The 23,116-nt window shown below is 35.7% G+C and overlaps 1 protein-coding gene across 2 annotated transcripts; it reads left to right on the top strand.

Annotated features, from left to right (window-relative positions):
• Window positions 1–90: 90 nt before the first annotated feature.
• Window positions 91–23,116, top strand: LOC139692935 (uncharacterized). Of its 2 annotated transcripts, none has more exons than XM_071591259.1 (9): window positions 91–169; window positions 7,105–7,328; window positions 8,963–9,221; window positions 10,560–11,188; window positions 12,368–12,449; window positions 12,682–12,848; window positions 13,661–13,796; window positions 15,051–15,255; window positions 20,464–23,116. In XM_071591259.1, the coding sequence occupies exons 1-9, from the start codon at window positions 115–117 to the stop codon at window positions 21,683–21,685; spliced, it is 2,979 nt and encodes a 992-aa protein (XP_071447360.1). In that variant the 5' UTR covers window positions 91–114; the 3' UTR covers window positions 21,686–23,116. The 2 variants fall into 2 exon arrangements, with proteins under 2 accessions (XP_071447360.1, XP_071447359.1); XM_071591258.1 differs by having other exon boundaries at window positions 10,539–11,188.

Below are 23,116 nucleotides of genomic sequence, written 5' to 3'. Positions count from 1 at the left end.
ATTTACCATGATAAATATCACAGCAATAACGAGAAAAGCGTAAACAGCCGGAATCGATTTATCTCGATTCCATCGAGTCTACCTCGAATATGTATCCATCCTTCGTTGAGAACAATGAAAACAAGAATGAAATCTACCGAGTGGTTTGCTCATCCAGCAGGAGAATCTTGTGAGTATGCTCTCCACATTGCTTTATCTCGTAGTTCTGACTGCAAAAATTATTAACTTAAGTATTTATAAATGTATTCAGTTAGGCGTGATAATTCCGATTTAAGACCTTGATGTCGGCTGCTAGTTACCCTCATGGCGTCTGCTAAAACAACTCGCGCCAAGACCAACTGTTACCTTCACAATTTCAAAATGCTATGCACTTAACTGCTAGTAACATGTCTTAATTGATGTTAAAATGAGTTTGAAAATATGTGTAAACAGTTTTAAAGATCATATACATCTCCTCCTTGTCGAATACTTATTAAATTTGCGAGTAAACTGGGGCGTTGTCAAACCAAATTGTCACTGAAACTTGGTCTGCCATGATATATTTTGAAACTTGTTTTCATTCAGTCAATTGGTGTTTTGTGACATTGTGTGAATACTTTGCAGTGCAATTTTAAATTAATAATTTCTTTCAATTTTAATTTGCTTTTATTTAAGCGTTTAGCTGGAAACTTTTTCTATAATTATAAATACGTATGAGATTAAATCGAACTTAGATAAAATGGATTCGACGAAAAACACAGAAACCTGACCCAGTAATTGATACACTTAACTATTTTGGCCGCCGTTGCTGTAAATTTGTTTTTACATATTTAGTTTTCAGAAATGTCGTGATCACATAATAAAATATTAACCCTCTCAAATGAACCGGAAGGCATCGTTTGCATATGATATGGCACTTGACATTAATATACTGTTTCCGAGTTACTTTGGAGGAAATAGTCGCTCATGTTTTCTTCTCTTAATTTGTGTTACACGGTGCGAAAATGTGTTAAACCTCCAATTTTGTGTTTTTCGAGTGTTCGTTAGAACTGCAGAATTTCAATTTTAAAACTTCGTAGCGTAGCAAAATTCCGCATTGCTATCGTGAGCATTCTTTTCCACGGCTGTAAGGAATAAAACCTGTGGGGCTGATATTTTTGTTTTAAGTTCAGAATGGCATTGGGTCTGTTGATGTCCATGGTATTTGAAAATGTAACTTTCCTTCAAGGTTCTGGGCGAACTTGTTTTGTGCTCTTTTAAATCGGATGTAATAAAATACCTAACGTAATTACAATATGGGTGCGTGCTAGGTATTTCTTTTCAACTTTGAATTTGACGTTTATTAATGACTTCATATTTAATATCCAAAGTTTCTACCTGACAGACGAATTTTATACGAAAGTCAGGCAAACAGCCGGAGCTCTTTAAGTTGTTAATGGCTTAAATTGTCATATCTTGTTATTTGCTTGGGTAATTAACATGTATAGGGAAAAGAGATCGCATGCCGATTGGTTGCACCTGAGAAAAGTGATAACTATGTGATAATATTAACATTCTCACCTCACAATGATTTTATCAATCACTAACAAATGACAAGTCAGTACGAAGGTTCAATTATGTCAAGGAAAATGATAGGATTGCCCTAAGCACCGCCATATATGACTCGTCAAATGTATAGTCACTCTACAGTTAATTTACAATCTTACCATAGCATTTTATTGTTCAATTGTCAATTACTGCTCGAAGGAATTGTATACCTTGGGTCAATGACATCTCACTGAGGATTGTAGATTCATATCTTGTTAAAGAAAAAAATGGGTGCATTGTGAAGGAATAATGCTTCCAGTTTAGAAGGCCTAATAATACAATTTAAGTATTTATATATATGCCGTATCTGTAGGATCTTGAGTGGGACGTCTTCTCTTTCATGTCATGTTTAAGGTCTCAACTGATGGTGGAATTGTAGTATGGAATAGCCTCAATGTGCCAGATGATACGAATTGCATGATTAAAAATCCTAACAACCCTTAGTTTAAGCAGCCGAGAAATCTTCAGTGGCTTGTGTTATGAGTGATGGATTTTTAATTGCGAGATTCTAAACTTGTATACTTATGTCCTCCAAAACTCAACTGAAAACTGCATGTAGTTGATTCCCTGGTGAAAATTCCAGGTTGTCGGAAAATAGAAAATAAGTTGGAATATTTAATAAGTAATATTGGTATGCACTAGATGTTGTGGAATCCGATAAGTATTCAGGAAGATCTAAGAAAAAAACCCACAGAAAGCATAATCTTCAGAAAGATTCACAGTTCTCCTATTGGTCTGGTCACATCCAGTTGGATCTTGCTAGGTGTAGCAGGATGCCATAATCTAGGTAGAACTGCTAGTAAAGAGCAAAAAGTATAGCCTTATCAAATATTCATGGGAACATACAAATGTTCCTCATATGTTAGTTTGATCCTGCTAAATACAGTGATCTTTAGTAGGTTCATGTGTTGATTTTTCTATTTCACTCAATATTTATCTGGTAAACAATTATTTCTTCATATTGGTAGTCAAGCTCAAAATGGCCAATTCTCTAGCTAGAATTTTTAATAGGGTTAGACATAAGGACTATAAATTTGTAAACACCCTCTACTGAAAGAACTTCCTTATAAGGATAAAGCACAATAGAAAGTTAAACTAAAATAAAGTGATAAGTTCAAATTCAGGTATGATGTTTACTTGGTAGATATCCTAAATTTCTAGTGTCATTTTGTAGTGAATACTAGAGAATTTCAAATGAATAATGCCAAACCTAGTTGGAATATTTGATCCTGTTCTCAGTGTTGTGCTAAATTTGCGATGCAGTGTTCTGCAAATTGACGACGTTCAGTAATATGTTAAGGTGGATCAGGTGTAGAATGAATTGTAATAATTGAGGATCCATAACAAAAGGGGCCATCCCTGTGTCCACTTTAATGTGCTTTTAATGTTTGTGCTTGTGCATAATATCTTACTAAATCAGGAGATATACTTGTATCAACAAGAGGGTGTGAGAGCATATGAAATATTATTTTTATCAAATCTATTCCTTCCTGAATAGGCAAAAGAAACAGTTGAGAGATAATCCAAGAGCATATCGACTTAGCTATAAATCGAAAAGTGCTAATGCTCAGTAAGTAAATATTGTGGTGTTAATTTGTAAGATTGTATCTTTGTGTTTGCATAATTTTCTGTACCTTTATATATGTTTGTATCCCATGCATGTGTACGCGTAAAAAGACATGTATAAATATATATATATATATATTAAATATATATATATCAATATTTATGTTTAGCATTCGTAGATATGAATAATCATTTTTCCCTTAATTGTGTGACAATATGTCTATGGAAACACTTGATTTTCCTTTTTAGGTCTTATTTAATCGTTATAGGTACAACAAATATTAATCTCTTGTTAAGCTATCCCATAGAAACCTTTCCATAATGATACTAGATCAGATAGAAATTATTTATGCATGGTTTACTCTTGAGCAATCTTACATGTGGCTCTTGGTCCATTCCATTTTTTTGTCTAACAATTTGCTATTTTTTCAATAGATACAAGGCAGAGGAAAAACACTATAAAACTGATGTATAAATATGAAATGCAGAAAGTGACTAGTTTTAGTTTTTAATTCCTCATTTTTTGCATCATACTAAATCATTCTTATAAAATTGAGACATTGTTTCCAATAGATTGATGGAAATTACAGTTTTTGCCTTATAAGTAAGCAAGTAGTTTTTTAATCTGTGTGGTAGATTTCAAACAATTAGGCATGAGATAATATTCAATTATATGTAATAAAGTTACTATCTGAAGTTTGAGTGTTTGCTCTACATTTAGACTTCCATGTATTTGTGTGCATTAATTCTTATTTTGGGTATTTGGTACACTTCAATAGGGCTTTTGATATATCAGGCCGTGAGTTTTTTTAATGACCAGTTGAGTGAAAGCAAGTTTCATTTTTGCTTGTGATAATGTCAGTTGTTAATTTTGTTTCACGATTCCTTCTTGGGAAAATTGAAATTTCTCATTTGAAGCATAAATTGTTGGATTTCGATAATAACTTAATCCTATGGGATTATCCATAAACCATCATTGTAATTGGTTATAAATTGTATGATTGGTTTGACAAATATGCAAAAATAGATATTTATTCATTTGTTAATTATTCCGTGTTCCATGTATCTTGTTCTCAATCCTCCTATATAGTTCTCCTTTTACCTTTCTCCTTTTTTCTTATCGCTTCATTGTGTAATATGCCAAAGAAACTGTATTGTAAATTATACCTGAACAGAATTCAGTTGCCATTACTATTGAAGAAAAAATATTTCATTTTATGTAAATTGCTTATAAGCTCTCAGCTTTTTCTGTAATTTTATAAACAATTTATTATTGCTGCACTAGAAAAGTGATTTAATAACTTTTTTGATTTTTTGAAAAGTGATTCGATCAGTTGTGATGGGATAATTTTGAAAGTAATCTGTTATTATTTACATTTTTAAAGTAATCAATATAGCATTTTGTATGGTGAACTTTTTTTACATGCCCATCCCTTGCTAATTCTATTTCAGTCTCTTCTCTTTTTGTTGAGAATGCAATGTTAATCTTCAGTGCTCAGTAATTGTCCCAGTGTTGGTGAGTGCGTGATATGGTTCTTGAGAAACAAGAAGGCAAAGTCAGACATCTGAGTCAGAGGGCTGAAAGTAGAGCAGGTAAATAGTTAATCTATCTGGGGAGTGATGTAGAGAAAGATGGGTGAAGTAATAATGATTTTTAAAGAATTTTTGTTGGAGAAAAAAGATTTTTAACTTGGGTGGAAGTTGTTTATGAGAGTGATGTTAAGCTGTTATGTTGATCATAACAATCATATAACAATGTGATGAAAATATATATGAGTGATCAGGTTGATATGGAATGTATTTCTATGTGGCTAGGATGGTTACATTAGTCACTCAAGCTTAGGGATAAGTAATGATTGAAGTATGATGAGATATGTCTTGAGGCAAGTGAAAAAAAGTGGCGTAGACAGATAAAAAGACAACAAGGAAGCATGGTTTAGTAAGAGAGACAGCTACTGGAAGAAATTCAAAGGAATAACTGATCGAAGCACTTTTCCACTTGATATCAAGTGGAAACTTGACTTCCATCACATCATGCCTGAAGCTAATCACATTGTAAGGAGATGGAAAAAGTGTATGGAGGGCAAAATGGGTGGCAGTTGAAGGTCAAAGACTGTGATATAGGAGGGGAATGTTGGATAAGCAAGGTATAGGGATGAAAAGAAGAGGCAAGACAAAATGAAGGGAGGCAGAAAGTTTGTGGAATTGAAGGAGTTTTTATTGTTGTGTAGGGTGGTACCTGACTGACATTAAGTGTGGCTTTGAATCATAGCAATGGTTTGTCTCACTGTCCATCACAAAGCTACTTTGAGCATGAGACTGCTGATAATAATAATTTGAGAATTGCAAAGAAATAGTGCTGATTGGACCAATTCAAATTGCCTTAAATCAAATGAAGACAAACCCCAAATGGTTTTGTTCAATAAATTAATTTTTTGTGTAACATTATACTGATCATTCTACAGTATACAGTGAAGTCTTACATATTACTCAAAGCTCTTGAAGAGTACATGCATAATATACTGGGGATGCCCTTGTATTTTATCTTTTCCCAAAATGACTTCCAATTTAATAATCTATATTTATCATTTGATTGCATACATTAAATACCCCTATAGATATCATGAGTAATATCAAAGGCAGAAAACAGAGTACTTATTACACATGTATCTCTGTACTGTTTACTGTAATGCCTTGTCACCAGCATCAGCCTCAATAAAGTCATTGACCGAGTAGAAATGATTGGTTGATATCCAGTGATAGTTTGGTTTTGATTGAATGAGATGTTGGTGCTATATGCTGAAGCTGGTAGTTAGTTAAATTATGTGAAACCCAAGAATTTCGATGTCTTGTAAACTAGCCAAAAAGAATATTATTTATTTAGCTTATTTCTGTTGCTTGTTTCATAATTATGTACATTGGTGCTTGTCTAGTGTTATCAACATTGCACCACATAATACAGCATAAATATATAGGATGTAAACCGTCATAATACCCTTACCAATGTACAGTGGATTGCAAGTGATCTCTATAAGCTGCATTACACGTTGGAGGAGGGTCAGTGTGTCACCAGTGGAACCACTCCATAATTTCAATCCCGATGGCAATTGAGAAATGCCTGGCATGCATTATTGAGGAATGACGTAGATAGCATGTTTTTGATTTCCTTAATAGAAGATGACGCGAGATAGTTTAACACGTAAACTGTTTACGCCTCAGCTGCGGTCAGCATTGAGGATTAACCCTAGAAGCTACCAGTTTGGTTGTTTTTAAATTAATCATTGAACAAAGTAAATAACAGCTGTTGAGTTTTGTCCTTGTTTGATGAAAGATAATTGGCAGGTAATAATTTATGGGATTGAACAGGAGTAATATGTGATAGAACTGTGGTCAAGTTTATATCTTGACCCAAATGAATGAAAGTAGTGTCATCACCAAGTAGCATTGATTTACTAGGAATATTTTGGTCTCCCTGGATCCATTCAAGATGACATAAAGCATAATTGAATACTTTTGTCTAGTTCATTGCCACGACTGCTGAATGAGGGTGTGCTGCTGTAGAAAAATCTTGAGAGCCATGCTAAAACTAATACTGAGGACATCTTGCGGATCGCATTTCAAGCAGCCAATTATTGTATTGATTCTTTGTGTTTTTTTAGTATTATCTGATTGTTTTATTTTACAGGTTTATTTATAAGGAATGAGAAGACATATAGTCATTACTTTAAATGAAGCATCGTCTTGACCATCTTGTTGATTCATTCACTGTGCGTGACACATTTCAAATCTATAATTACATAATCTTGGCCATATATTTTAAAGATATCAATGTCACAGATTAATGCTGAAGTTCAATTTTATTAAAATGAGTTAGGGAAGGGTTAGAGCTAAGCATACCAGAATCAGGAAAATGAAATGTTCATTTGGTGTCAAGTTGTGTGTTAATTTGTGTTTAATTGTTTGTATTCATAGCTGATGTGGGATCACCAAAGAGGAAATCAAAAATAATGGATGAGCACATGGAATCACATAACCGGCTGCATATGCTGGCAGCTGTGGCATCACACCACTTGCACTCAGATCCTACCATGAAGATGTCCCCTGGCAACAGTCTGCCAAAACTAGAATCTTCCATGCACTTTGTCGACATTCATTCTCCGGCTGATAATGGACACCTCCTTTCCAGCAAAAGAAAGGTAAATCTTTTTAAATGGCAATTTTCCTTTCCTTCTCTGTATGAAATGAATAATTTCTGGTGAAAAAAAGATTGGTAGATTGGCTGTGTCAATTTTCTATAGTGTGGCAAACAAATATCTGAATCTTGGGAATAGCTGGAATTTTCTGGTTTTTGATTGGGGCCATCCTTGTGAATTTCATTGGAGTGAACCAAGAATATCGTCCTGAGAATGGGGTGTGGGCACATTTGGTCATCTTGTTATAAATAAAATGTGATGACCAGATTTCTTCATCTTATATATCCCAATTTTTATTTCCACAATAATTGGCAAGAGAACTGCCAATATCAAGTGCTTCTCAGAACAGGCCAACACCTCTTGGCTTTTGAGTCAATTTTGTGGTAGTGTCACTTGGAGTATGTTTAACAACTATTTTTAGCCATTTGACTTTCAGGAATCCAACTTTTAGTATCAAATAGAGTCATGCTTGTGGATTAGAGTTTTGTAGGAGAATATCTGTGCTGCCATTTAGATGATTTACGTCCAACTTGTAATTACAAAGACATTTCAGTTCGTTGAGAGCCAAAAAATCCTGCCTTGTGTTTATTTGCAATAAAGTATTTAACTTATTCAAGTAGATTTTCATTTTATGATTAAAATGAGCTATTGCTAATTGCAATAGGTACCATTTGAAAAAGATTATTACAATGACATAGAAGAACATTGAATCACATGACTCAGCACTGTTAGTGTCAGGAAAGCATTGCATAATTAGATTTGAGGGAAATATCCTGGGCATAGTTATTAGAAGAGGAAATTATGTTGGAATTACCATGGCATTTAGCTAAGGGGTAAAAGTGATGTTTTTTCTCCTTGGCATTTATTTCAGACCATTTGGTGAAGTTTTATGTGTTCATGTGAAATGAATCTTTTATTACTCAATAATAATCGATTATAACTGGGGATCGAGATGGTGCGGGGGCTAACGTACTGGCTTCCCACCATGAGGGCGCGGGTTCAAATCCCGGCGGTGTTGAATATTTTTCAGAGGTATCTCGATCCCTACTTGAGGTGCTTTGTGGAGGGCACTTTGAGTGAGTACGCCGTCCGTCGGATGGGACGTTAAACTGCGGACCCCTTGGCGCCTTTCGTTAAGAGTAGGCTAATGCCGACGCCGGGTTTCTCTCCACCCTTCATCCTTTCCTATCCATCCCCTATGGCGCAAATGACCTTAGCTGTCGGTCGCCTCCCCTCAAAACTACTACTCGATTATAACTTAATGCTAGAGTTTAAAATAGGAGTAGTATAAGTACCAAGGAAGTCATAAGTTGATTACAATTAAACTTTTGGATTTCAATCACTTCCAAGGCAATTCCAGTTACTCTAATGGTTACTCCACTCCACACTATTATTGTTAATAATTTTAGAACCCTCCAAAAGGAAAATTTTGCAAAGACTCAGAAATGAATTTCTGTTAATTTGTCGAAAATCCAAATTTAAAGTGAATTTTCAATATATTCTCAGTATGTAAAACATATTCATTGTAGTATGATTCAGCACCTAAATTGCTGACAAACACAAAGCATTGAGTTTGAATGTTTTCCTGAGTGTTCGCTTTGTTTCCTATAACATCCTGTTTCCTTTTGACATTTCAGCGGGCATCGTGTAGGAAGCTTGGAGAAGGTGACATGCTGAGCCTTGATCAAATAAGGGAGCTGTCAGCCCACCACTTGCTCAAATGTTTCTCTGATTTTGATGGTAATGAGCTGAAGAGGACGTTTACGTACTCCTGTGTGCTGGATCCAGCACGTTGCCAGAAGAAATTCTCAAGTTTTGGGAGTGAACTCAAGGCAAGGCAGCAGATGAAGTCACATTTGCTAGAGCATGTCAATAAGCTGTCAGAGGAAGCAATGAGTGAGTATATTTGTTTAATTTTTTTGTATATGATGACTATGAAGTATATTCTTAGTTTAATATGGTGATTAATCCAGGGTTCATGCACACCTGGAAAAGTTCTGAAAGTATAAAATCTGTTACAAAGAGCATGTAAAATTCCATATCTCTGGAAAAGGGATCAAGTTTATGGGAAGTAAACCACAATATGTGGTTGCTATGTTTTTGTACCAGGATGAACTTGCATGAAATATTTCATTAAAATACAGCTACATTTTCTGCATTTGTATTTTGGATTTTGAGTCAGTAATTTTGTGGTAGTGTCACCTGAAATATGTTTAAGAAATATCTGTATCCATTTTGACATTCAGAAATCCATCTTCCACATTTTATATTTTAATAGCACCGGGAAAATGTAGAATGGCTAAAGTCCCTCTTCAATGTAATCATCTCCTCCGAAAATTTGGCCTGGGAAAGCTACATTTTGATCTGAAAATCTGGAAAAGTTTGGGAAATTTTGCCGGAGCTGACCAATCAAGTGAAAGGTTACCAATAAGGAGCCAAGTAAAAGGCTAATAAACATAATTCACGTTATTATCTGTTCCTAAATGAGCTATTTGCTGTCAAAAGGGCACAGAGATATCTACTTCTACAAATATAGGTATCATAACAAGCAATAACAGTTTTCTCATAGATCAATCTCTTTTATTGATATTCTGATTAATTTGGTGATTAATCTCGTTTGGGATATTGAAGTTGGTATGGGCAAGAATTGACTTAACCACAAATTAGTGAATCTGCACTCATTTGTTTTTATATAAAGCCATCTAGTCCTTCCTCACCTCATTGATGATTACCCGGTTTGCCAAAGCATCATTATTAATGAATTATGTGTTCCAAGAGATCCTAATTGACACTATTCTAATGGTTAATTGTGTATCAGGTTGGCCACTATTGGAAAAATTGGGAATTAAAATATTTTTTCTGAATTTTTCTGAGAAAATGGAGAAAAGGGTTATTTAAAAAAAATTGTGGATATGATATGAGAATTGTGGGAGTTCACTATGTTCATTTTAGTTGTGAGATCAGTTTGTGTTAGTTAGCCTTAGGCCATCATGTATTTAGGCCCTGGCAAAAACCAAAAATATAGTCAGACGAACTTCATCAGTATAAACGCCATGGGAAGGAGGATGTCCCACAAAAATATGACTTATCAGTTTTCAAAAACTTGGGAGGAAAATCACAGTCAGGGATGGGGGTAGAGGAAACCAGTGCTAGCCTGAATAATATTTTTTTTTGGTATTTTCACTTCTTTGTTAACATTTTGCCAAAAATAAGTTGTCCCAACTTATTTTTCAGTGGGATTGCACTTCAAGGCTGAGACAGTACAGTCTCGTCAAAGACGGAAAGTTGACTCGGCAAATTTGCTGAGCAAAAAGAAGAAAACAATGCTGAGAGCAATGGGGCAGCCTCTGAAAACCTCCTGCAATGTGAAGGATGACTCCAAGCCAAAGGGTGGGAATGCCAGCTCGTCACGTGTCCTCTGCGTTGATCCTGTGACTAGAGACATGAAATCTGAAACAAAGCTAGGCCAAGGTGGAACTTCTAGGTTGGCCGGCATATTGCGTGAGCATCCAACGAAGGTGGACAAGGGATCGGTGAAACAGGAAGGCACTCCCGTTGCAACCACCGTCATGGACACGTCCCCGATCAAGGTGGAAGGGGGTGGGGGTGCTAGGGAAGTGGTAGTAAAAACGGAAGATCCTGTCGCTTTGATGGATCACAATTACTTCCTTCAAGGGACTGACTCCACCTCTGGTGACGATGTGAAGGGGCAAGGAATCCTAGCCGGCAAGCCTCAGGAATGGCACTGCGACAGAAATGAATCTTTGTTGAAGAGTGCAATCAAAACAGGCCTGGAGGAGAAATCTAAGCATACATCTCCTGAATTGAATAAATTTATGATGTCGGAGACGCTGCATAATGTGGTAAGTGCTGTCTTTATCTTGTTAGCATTGTTTGATTTTTTACTGTTAAGAATTCAAACTTTTTATCCTGCTAAATTGTTCATCATTGGTGTGTCTGCCCTTTTTGACACTCCAATGACAAAATACATTTCTAAAGCAGTTAAGTCAAGTACCCTCTATGGCTGAAACCGTAATTAAGAAATATCTCTGTATTTGTTAGGTACTCTGATCTCGGGGAGAAAATAATGATGGAACATTTCCAAAAATTTATTTTACATTCTCTGTGCATTATTTTCACTGCAGCAAATGTAAATTGACAGCAAGTACAATGCCCTTCTAAGTGAGCTGTCTCATTTATATTAGTGCAAAAATATTTGTTCAGAAACAGATGCATGTATTTAAAATATTATGGTTTACTTTAGCTACAACTTTGATGTGAAACACTTCATATCCATAGGGAAAGCTACTCTTTCCTCTACCAAACTATAGGAAAAATGGATAACACTTGCCTTCCATCCTTACCTCATATCCCAGGTCTCCCTTTTATCTAGCTTTTTACAAACCATAAACATAATTCATTTCCTCCTCCTTAGAAACTCTAATTGAAAAATCTGTTATCCCACATAATAGGCAACATCCAATATTACAAATCTGGAATCTGGATGTGGGCGAAGGGTGGAGGGAAGTGTTTGACGTTATTTTGTTTGGGTGTGGGCGTTTTTTCAATTTGTTGATAATTAAATGGTGTTTAATTAATGAGACAGGGTTCATAGTTCTTAACATTGTTTTGGTTCATGTGTATTTGTAAGCTTTTGCTGGTGTCCTATGTATACACATTTTCATTTGGTTTTATGGAAGATTTCTCATGTGCTAAATGTACTAGCAACCATTGGACATCTGCTACAGTTTTTATAACAACATTATATTATCCTATGAAGGAGGAAAGTCTACATATAAAAGGTCAACTTAACATCAAATACAAAAATATACAGATAATTATTGGAGTGTACATGTATATAAGTTGAATCTTCCAATATTGAAAAAAAATCCAATGCAAATTATTCTCATTGATGAAAATCAGGATGGATGAATTTTTCGATTTCATGATGATATCTTACCTGTCCTTTTATATGTAGATACTTTAATTTTTTTATAATGTGAATAAATTTTAATTAAATCACAATTTAATGTTAATTTCAGATAATGGTGTGTGTTTTAGAGAAAGAAAAGTTGCAGCTGAAACAATTGCCTTGTGTTGGTAGTGAAATGGATGTGAAAACAGGTAATAAAAATGTTCCGTATTTGAATACAAAACATAGTTACAATAGTCATGTACAGTATATTTCTGCTGTTTCAAAAACAGAAACTGTTAATTATTATTCAGTGATTCTATTTAGTTTGTCCTGACATTCATTGCTCATGGACATTTTTTTAATTTTTAGTGGCCTTAATTATAATTAGTTCCAAGGAGGGGGTATCCATCATTCTTCTAATGTGCTTATGTTTTCATACAGGTCAGCTAAAGGATTTTTTGAAGAAGATGGCTGAGTCTGAGAGTGAGGAGGATTCTAGGGAAATTAAAGTGATTAACAATAATAACAACATCGAAAGGGATGAATACCGTATGAAGAAGAAGCCTAAAGGAAAAGCAAAATTCATTGGGCAGTCCAAAGCAGAGAAGGTATGGCATGGTCAATTCCCAGTGGATAATTCTCTCTCAAGGTGTAACAATGAACCTCGATGCCTATGATCATAATATCATGCATTGAAGTAATTTTCTTTCTTTTGTTAAGAGACCCATTTAGATTACTTATGGTGATTTGGGCTCTTGGGATTTTAAAGCAGGCCCTTTTCATATGCTTTATGTACGTGGGTTGTTAATAGTTGGTAGTTTTTTGATGGATGCAAGCTACCAAATGTTACAGTGAAAATTCCCTTATCTCTCCTAACAGCCACTACCCGTCATCCAACGTTATAGTAGGGCCCTCTTCAACTCTGCTTAATTCCTTCCTCCCTTCATTCCATCCAGCATCCTATCCTATTCCTGCCCCTTTCTAGCTTGGCTAACATTGTCCCCTCAATCAAATTCTTCAAGATCCCACTGCCAATCAATATGCTCTTAATCCATCTCTCCTGCCTTCTTTGGATTTCCCTCAGCAGTCCCCTCTCCTTCTATGCCATTCCAAGCACCTCCTCATTTGTTTTCCTTTCTGTTCACTTCACCTTATCCATCCTTCTCCACACCCACATTTAAAAAGCCTCCAATCTACGTCCATTCTCCTGCTTCAATGACCATGTTTCCACGGTGTACATAAGTACGCTCCATATCAAAGTTTTGATGAGCCTTGCCGTAACATCCTTACTCAAAGTCACTGTTATTAATTCTCTTCTTATTGAGAAAGCACCGTATTTGCACCCTAAATTTTTTCTTTAGAAAATGTGATAGGTATGGTCTATGCTATATGAATGATTGAATATTTTTTTTTACTTTAGGAGAAAGCTATACAAATGATTGAAGCGATCAAGGGTAGGGTCACATCTCTTGAATCATTGGAATGCCAAATCTGTATCCCACCAAGGTCCTTCACAGCACCAACGACACTGATCAGTCACTACAGGAGCCATGCTGGTATGTTCAAATAATTGTGTTCAACAATGTTTCTTACATGCGCTTTCAATATATTGTGTGAGTCATTGCAGCCTTTCACTTGTAATGAATGGACATTAATTGGGCTTCATTTTTTTTCTGGCATGACTGCCATTCAAATACATTACAATTGGGAAGCAATAACCAGAAGGCAATAATTTGTTGTGTATATGCTATGAATTGACGTTTTTTGCTATGAATTGAAGATTTTTGTTGAACGCTAACTTAAAGTGTGTTTGTTCAAGGAAATTTTGCTATTTCAGTGCTGTGTACAGTGAAGTACAAAAGTGAATATGTAATGCTCAGCCCCACCAGTCATTGTATTGCTGCTCCTTCCATAATAATTGTCATCGAAGGTTATTCTTTTAAATGTTTGAAGGATGCAATTCCATTTCAGAAACAGTTCGAGCAAGCAATATTAGTACTATTTCTTCTTGTCCATCAGCCCACCTACCACTGCCTTTCCTTCTCATTCTCAAATACTACGTACTTTTTTTTACTTGCTACCAACATAAAAACCCTTTTTCCCATAATTTAACTTAGTCTGAATACTGGCACAGCTACTTATTTTTATATCCACTTCTATGTTTCATTTTGCATAATTAAAAATTATTCTCACAAAAAGTACTTTCAGATATTGTGATAAAAAATTGATGTATTCAATACTAGAATTTCAATTACCTACATGAAACAGTGTGTAGCATTATTTTGCTGTGAATGTTCACAAAATTACAGTGACATAATCAGTTTAATTGGAGATTAAACTGAGACATGCATCTTAATTGTGAAAACCCTTGGTTTTAATTTTAATTGCAGCTGACTCAAGCACCACTTAAGTGAATAAAATTCATGAATTTTCATGAATGTGTTTAAAAGTATGAAATAAGGATCATAATAACATTTTTTTCTGATTCTGAAATTAGACAGTCCTCATTTTTGTCATGATTCCATTTTGGCTCCTCAAGCATGACATTTTCTCTGGGAGTTTTTATTTATTCAATTAGTGATTTAATGTTAAAATTTGTGGCTTCAAGGGTGTTTTAACGGATGAAATGTAGTCCATGGTAGTTAAAAGAGGGGCATTGCATCTACCATCCATACTCTGTTGGCTTTGTGTATGTCGGTCTGCGCTTGAAGGATCACCGTCCTCCTCTACCATTCCCTTCTGTACAGTTTCCACATGAAGGACCCCACACCAACTAATGTTCCCAACAAATTTTCTGTTTGCTCATGCAGGAATCAAACCTTACGAGTGTCGTCTCTGCCGATCTGTGTTCACGAGGCAGCACAGCCTCAACTACCACATGCTCATCCACTCAAATCAGACAAGGTTCACTTGCTCAGACTGTGGGCGCAAATTCCGGCACCCATCGCACTTCAAGGAGCATCGAAGGAGACATACAGGGGAGTCACCGTACGAGTGCTCAGACTGCATGTACAGGTGCGTTAAAACAAAAGAGTGCTTTTCACTTCATTGCCTTCTCCCATCTCTTGTGGTCATTGCATGGACAGTGAGTAAAAATCCATTTTTCAAGTTTCTAAGTCATTATGGGGGTAAAAAAGAAACTTTACACTTCCACAATAAAGATTTAATGAAATTTTTAAAAATTTCCACAATAAAGATTCAGTGAAATATTGAATCTTTATTGTGGAAGTGTGAAGTTTTTTTTTACCCTCATAATGAAGGAATTCCAGAAAGTTAAGCCTGAAACTGTTATGTTTTTCTAAGTCATTTTTTCACTGAATGTGCACCAAAAAGTAAAACCATTTGAAGAATTATAAATAATGATAGTGTTTTTAATTATTGTTTTCAAAATTGTTTCAATTACGGGTTTAATATTCCCATAGTAAACCATAGGCTGATAAATACTATTTGAATAAAATTGGTGATAAATACAATTGTGTAGGCTGTCTCTTTTGAAAACGTACCTTAATAGGTTAAATGCCAAAATATGCCACCCTAATTGATTACGCTGTGACCAACTTTAACCATGAAAAAGTAGTCACAACTGTTTGCGACCTAGGTATAACAGACCATTGCATGGTGAAAATAAGTATCGATACTAACCAACCAATGGATAGTCCAAATGATAAAACTTACCCAAGGCGGTCTCTCACTCATGGAAATATGCAGCATTTTCTGCTCCTTCTTCAGTCCCAAAACTGGGACAATGTCTATGACCTTAAGTCAGTAGACGAAGGTTTCAATTACTTTTATTCAATTTTCAAACACAATTTTGAAATGTGTTTCCCAGTAACACATCATAAAATATTTCATAGAACTAAATGTAAGCCATGGCTAACTGATGAGATCCGTTATTACTCAACTATCCTTAAAAAACTTGCTATCTCCAGTAAAAGTTCAAAAAATCATGAACAAAGGTTACTCTATAAGGAATTTCAAAAGTATTACCGTAAACTGATTTCTACCACGAAAAGAACCTATAATGATAATAAGTTACTTAATTCCAATAACAAGTCCAAAACTGCATGGGAAATAATTAATGACTGTAGAGGTAAGAAAAATCCACAACTCACTCTCCCAAAACTTTGTAACCCTGAAAATAACACTGCCATTAGCTATTCATCTCTAGCTAATAAATTTAACAAATACTACGTATCAGCTCCTTGCCTAACTACTTCTCCAGCCAATGTGCTTTTAGCAAATGCACCATCGTCAATGTTTGCCAAGCCCTGTTCTGAAACCAATCTAAAAACTATTGTCTCCTCACTCAGAAACAAATCCAGTACTGGCCCAGATGAAATTCCTGGTAAAGTTGTTCATCATTGTTTTGAAGCCATAAAAGCACCCCTTTTATTTTTAATTAATGAATCTTTGATACAAGGGATTTTCCCATCCCAATTAAAAGAATCAAAAGTAGTGCCCATTTATAAAAACCATGGCTGTGTAAATGATTTGAATAACTACAGACCAATAGCCGTCCAAAATACATTTGCTAAAATATTCGAAAAAGCCATGTATATGCAAATAGCATCTTATCTCGAACAAAACTTCCTACTTTCTAATTCTCAGCATGGATTTAGATCGGAAAGGTCTACCACAACTGCCATATGTCAGGCAATCGACAGCATACTTAATTCATTAGATGCTAAACGCAAAACTCTTGGAATGTTTTTTGACTTGTCAAAGGCTTTTGATAATGTAAACCACAATAGACTACTAATTAAACTCAATAGAATAGGAATTAGAGGAAGTCCTTTAAACTGGTTGAAGTCCTTTATTCATAATCGCACTCAAAAAGTAGTGTTATCAGTTGATGGGTCAAAATATTCATCCGAAGCATACCAAGTTAACAAAGGTGTTCCACAAGGCTCAACCCTTGGGCCACTCCTCTTTCTGATTTGCATCAATGACCTACCTAACTGCTTACCAAATAATGATGGAATAATACCAGTGTTGTACGCTGACGACACTAATATAATAATATCAACACAAACATATCCCAGCCTTGTGGAAAAAGCTAAGTCTGTCACACTTGCTATAAACAAGTGGTGTACAGACAACCTTCTAGACTTAAATGTAAATAAAAGTAAAATAGTAAACTTTACACACAATAAGAACATATCAGATGATCTGCTGGTAAAAATCAATGACCTATCAATTGAGCGTGTGACAGAATGCAAATTTCTAGGTATTTCTCTATGTGCAAATATTTCTTGGGATACTCATGTAAAAGCCCTCCAACACAAGCTCAGTTCAACTTGCTACTTACTAAGACACCTGTATGAAACTACAAGTAAAACTGTACTACTCAATTTGTACTATGGGGAAATTTACTCAAATATAACCTACAGTATAATATTATGGGGATCAGCTGCTATTTCTCAAAACATCTTTAAAATGCAAAAGAAAGCTATTAGAATCATCGCCAGGAAACCTTACAATGCTCCATCAAGGCCTATTTTCCATGAATTAAATTTGCTACCACTCCCATGCATCTACATTATGTTTTTAATTCTATATATAAAAAATAACATCGGCAACTATTCTCTTAACTCTGCCTATCATCATCATTACACCAGAGGCAGGAATGACTTCCATTATGGGAATATAAGAACTAAAGCATTGAAATTAGGACCCAATGAAATGGGCATCAGATTATTTAACAAACTACCCAAAAGTATCAAGGATACACAGGGAACTGCCGTATTCAGGCATAAACTAAAAAGATATCTACAACGCAATATAATTTACTCGGTTGATGAATATCTCAACAATATTCCCGACCAGTAAGTTCATACTTTTAGTTTCTAGCAATGGTAATGGTCTGATTCATGTTTGTGATCAATGATTTTTCTGAATTTGATATTGTATGTGCATGTTACAGCCGATGTTCATGGGTTTGTACCAAACACTTATGTAACTATGAGCATCTATTCTTTTATGTATCTTAACTGAGCCTGTGTCTTTGCTCCTCATTGACGTGCCTTATATCATGTACATACTTCACCCACCTGGTATTTTTGTATTGTGATCTCTGGGCAAATAAAAAGTAATAATAATAATAATAATATCATTGGCTAGATTTCTGTATTGTGTATCAGTGAACAGTATTGAAATGAGATGATAATTGTAAGGATAGCGGAAACTCATATTTATAGTCAACAACAGGCAATACTATACAACTAGTGCATATTCAGGTGGGGTATGAATGAGATGCTACCCAAGGTTATCTTATGTCATATTTGAATGCAACCATAAGAATATGTATTATGCCTAGTAACTTTACTTGGTAACATTTTTGGAAAGGTTGTTGGAATTAGCAATATGATCAAGTTAAGGAAGAAGAAAATCTGATATATAAATGATGTATTTACTCAATATGTGACTGAAAATATGTCCAAAATAGTTGGGAACATATCTATGTGTATAGAAGAAGTCTACAATAACAAGAGCACTCAGACCTTAAAGAGTCACTATATCAAGTTCTAAATATTGTAGATGGTAATTTTTTAAATACTTATTAGCTAATTCATGAGACATAGAAAGTATAGCCATTGCTGTAGGTATTAGGCATCATATGTATTGGGGGAAATTATTAACAATCATTTGGTGTACACTTTTATGATGTATTAAAAATTTTAGCAGTTGATCTCAGCATTAATCCGATACCGTAAACATGGCTCATCATTGGCTAGAGGATATAAATATTATTTTGAATAGCGTGAACATCTATTGATAAATTATCTTTTATATTAATTGATATAAAGGCCAAATTTGTAACTTTGCTGCAGCCACTGAGATCAACTGATAAAAATGTAATACATGCTATTGCAAAAGCATGATATTAAATCATGTTCAGCCATTGAAATGTACAATCAATGATTATTAATAGTTTCCCCAGTTGATACCCGTATACGTTTGAGGCATAACTGTTAGCCGATGACGTGCCATGTTTGTGGTATCAAACTAGAGCAGTTATCGAGACTGGCGGCTAAGAATATTTAATGCATATCATTATGATGTGAAGTATAATAAGGAGCATAGGTTTGTATGGCACAAAAAATTGTTCATTGAGACTGAGGGATAGGGGTAGATCGGAGGCGTAGAGGGATAGGTGAAGATTTAAGATTTGAGGGTGGAGAAGGACAGAAAAAGTAAAATGGATTGGGAAGAAAACAAACATAGTTAGGCATGGTTTTGTAGGAGCGAGGGTTGTCAGGTGAAATCCAAAGGAGGCAAGAAAAATGGATACTGAGGATTTTAATTAGGGATGGAATGATGAAGATTGACAGACTTAGAAATATAGCCATGTTCAGTCTGTGTCCATAAAAAATCTACCTCAATTGTGGACTACAAAATAATAATAATGGTGATATGATGCCTCCTATGAAAATGATGGTCTTAAAAATGTACAGTGTCTTTATTGATAGATTCCTAGAAACCGCAGGAAATTCCACGGCAGTAATTTTTAACGGTGTCATCCGCTAAATGTGCTCTACTATGCAACAATTTCTGATTATAAAAATCATTACTCTTGACCGGGATTTGAACCTGGATCCCTCGATACCTGGCCAAGTACTGTAGCCAGTAATGCTACCAAGGTGTCCTCTTAATTAGTAGCTTTCCAGACGGTATACTATATCCATGACAAAAATTACCCACAGCGATGCCTATTTTATCTTGAAAGTCATAGGAATTTGCTGATAAGTGATTATAAAATCCATTATCTCAAGACTCCACTACAATATGTGTTTGCCTGAAGTCTTATGCAGTAGTGATGAGTGGTCTTGGGAAATTTCGAAATGCGAATAGGGACCACTACATTTGCAGTTAGCGTTACATCATATGAAAAGAATTGAAAAGTTTCAAGTCAAGCACAATTGATCAAAATTGAATGACTTCCTTTCTCCAGAATGTGGAAGGACCATTCTTCATCTTTACATGAAAAACATTTCTTAATTAAAAATTTTACAGTGGGAAAAGGGATAAGTATTATAAGTGATATTAGTGTGTTTGAGCAATTTTCAAAATATTGAGAATGGTAGGAGAAGCCAGCAGAGAAAGACTTTAAAAAAATGCATGATATTATATATAAAATATTGAGGCATCCCCTAAGCGTTGGATGTCTCCAAGATTATCAACTTGTTCTTTCTCATGAACGGAATTTTTTTGTTTTTGTGACAGATTCAAGACAAGGAACACCTACAAGCGTCACATGCGAACCCATCACGGCAAAATGTTGACTCCCTCAGGAGAATTGTTAGTCCTCTCGGATGATGAGTTCAAGCAGGTGCGAGCTCTGCCACGACATGTCTCAAGTAAAACCACCGCAAGAATCCTCAGCAAATCCAGGAATAGTGACTGCACACGATCAAATGCAATGCAGGGAGGTGAGCGAAGTAATGGGGAAGACGATGAGATGGAGTACATCTCGCAGGAATCTGACATCTCGAGTGACGTAAACTCAGATAGCAACTCGCCGGACGAATTGTGCGGGGAAGAGCGTGGCTCAAACAAGGAGAACAACAACATGGAAGTAGATGGGACTTCTGGTGTTCGAGCACCCCTTGAAGGCAAGGTGACCAGTGTGAGGAAGGCCTTCTTCAAGGACATAGTGAAGGAAGCAATGAGGCAGAGCGACATACCATTCCAGGGATCTGATTTCCGTTCTTGTGAAGGAGATGCCATCATTCCAGATCCAATTGAGTTCTCCGTCACGGAAGTCGTGGGTGACTGCGATAGTTCTTACTATGATGACGTCCCTGCAAGAAGCGAGGATGCCGACCAGGTCACCAAGGCAGAGGGAATGGATTCTGGTGAGAAGGGCATGCGTCCCATTGTGGTCAAATCTGAGATGTTGGAGGAAAGATCTCGTGACCAGTTGAACTGCATCTATTTGAACACAGATCAATGTGTGGCTCTTGACAACCAGAATGTGGAGACGATGTGTAGTACTTCCTATGGTAATGCCGCAAATGGTGGGACCTCCAAAGTTGAGGGAATTGATGGTGCCTCAAATATCGAGAAGGGGAAATCGACCATGCTTCTATTCAAGCCAATGGTGGTCAACCAAGGGAGTCAGGGGGGGCTGGGTGTGGGTGCGCAGCCAGAGAACCAAATGGCAAGTACCTCCGGAAGCTTTGTGTCCCACCCATCCATGTCCATATTGGCATGCCAGTCGGTGAATGGGCTGTTGGGGGAAGGGGGGCCCAAGGAAAGGCCATCGGGCCATCCTAAGAAGATCTACATCCAGGCTGAGGGAACTCTGATTGGTGCCCTGAAGAGTCAGACGTTGATGCTGTTGAATGAAGATGCTGGCACTCACATTTCTTATTGCCCGATTGGAGGCAGCGGGGGAACTTTGAAGAATGGGATGTTTGCAGAGGGGGCTGCTACTCACCTTTGACATGACAGAATGCAACTTTTTTCAATTTGAGAAAACATTTTGTGATATGAAGATTATTTTGTTATAAGAAGCTAGCTATTAATGGAAGAAGCACAAGATTTTATTACGAATGAAGCAAGAGTTACTTTTATACAAAAGTATGTATATGCTTAAGAATGAAAGCAATGGGACTTGAAGCCATATTTAAAACACTCGGACAACACCAAATGTTGTTTCTAATTCATTCAAGAATCAGGAATATCAGGTCCTTTTTAAGGACAACAAGAGCATTCGTCCAATTTTTATTTCGGTATGTATGTCTGTGTATATATATTTCTTGAGATTTAAGACTGAGTGAGTGAACATATGTATTTTTATTTCTTAATTCAGAAAGCACTTCATGTTTATATTTTCTATATGTAGACAATTTTTAAAGAGAATTTGCATTTCCCATCGTTTACTTCTCTAGATTTTGGTTTATTTGCATCAAAAGCATTTACTACCACCATTTAGTATATATTTTATAATGTTGTTGATGTGAGGACTGTTTTATCATTGATTGTGCGACTGGGAAATTATGGGCCTTGTTGGTGGTATGAAGAAATACCTTTGTGAAGAGATCATGCGAGTGTTGATTCCAATTTTTTATATTAATCAAAAAGTTTGATGAAGGTAGCTTAATGAAGTGCGTAAAAAAAAATCTCTGGAGTTTGTAGAAGTTTACATTTTTTGTAAAGACATCATTGTCTTCCGCTAGTTTTATTTATTTACATATATGTATATGTTTTATGGAATTTCATGAGCTGCATTTCCAGTAGCATACAATAAAGGCGTATATAAAACATGTTTAACTTGTCCATATCAAATGGTCAATACTAGAAAATTCTAGTTTTAATAAGTGCACTCAAAAATGTGATACATTTCATGAGCCTTCTTTTTACAGAAGACTCTTATCATGCCTCATTGATACATTGATTCTGATTGTCCCGCCTATGGTGGGCCCTGTTCTGAAGGTTTCATAATGTGTATTTGTAATGTGAAGTGGATGTTTCATTTTTGTCACATTCCATACCCACTAATTCCACTGTTGACAGACTAATATGGTTCTGCCTTGGTGAAGAGGTAATGAACCATTATTTTAATAAAATATAAAAGTAAGGTATTTTTTGTAAAAAATTGTCTGAACAATGGCTATAACCAAGGTTTGTCCTTGTGGTTCGATTGTGTATAAAAATCTTCCATAGCTTTGGGAAGAATTGTATTGTAAATTCAAAGTGATTTACCTTGCTAACATGTTATTTACTTCACTTAACAATTTATATTTTATATCATATTAAAATGCATTACTGTGCTCAGCAGATGCCATCATATGCAATGTTTGATACATTTAATCTTTATACTGGTAGAGATGATTTTGTACCTTAGTTTTCCCTTCCATGTCCATGTACAAAA

The sequence above is a fragment of the Hetaerina americana genome, unplaced genomic scaffold, assembly GCF_022747635.1.
Source record: "Hetaerina americana unplaced genomic scaffold, ioHetAmer1.1.p SCAF_44, whole genome shotgun sequence".
In the NCBI taxonomy this organism is placed as follows: Eukaryota; Metazoa; Arthropoda; class Insecta; order Odonata; family Calopterygidae; genus Hetaerina; species Hetaerina americana.
Note: the sequence above shows the minus strand (reverse complement) of the source record. Positions and strands in the feature narration are given on the sequence as shown.

What these genes read in the sequence shown, in the direction of transcription:
- LOC139692935 (XM_071591258.1), top strand. Translation starts at nt 115, where the DNA reads ATGAAAACAAGAATGAAATCTACCGAGTGGTTTGCTCATCCAGCAGGA. An exon ending in TCCTTTCCAGCAAAAGAAAG is followed by an intron (nt 7,329 to 8,962) that starts GTAAATCTTTTT and finishes TTGACATTTCAG; the next exon opens with CGGGCATCGTGTAGGAAGCT. An exon ending in TGAAATGGATGTGAAAACAG is followed by an intron (nt 12,450 to 12,681) that starts GTAATAAAAATG and finishes GTTTTCATACAG; the next exon opens with GTCAGCTAAAGGATTTTTTG.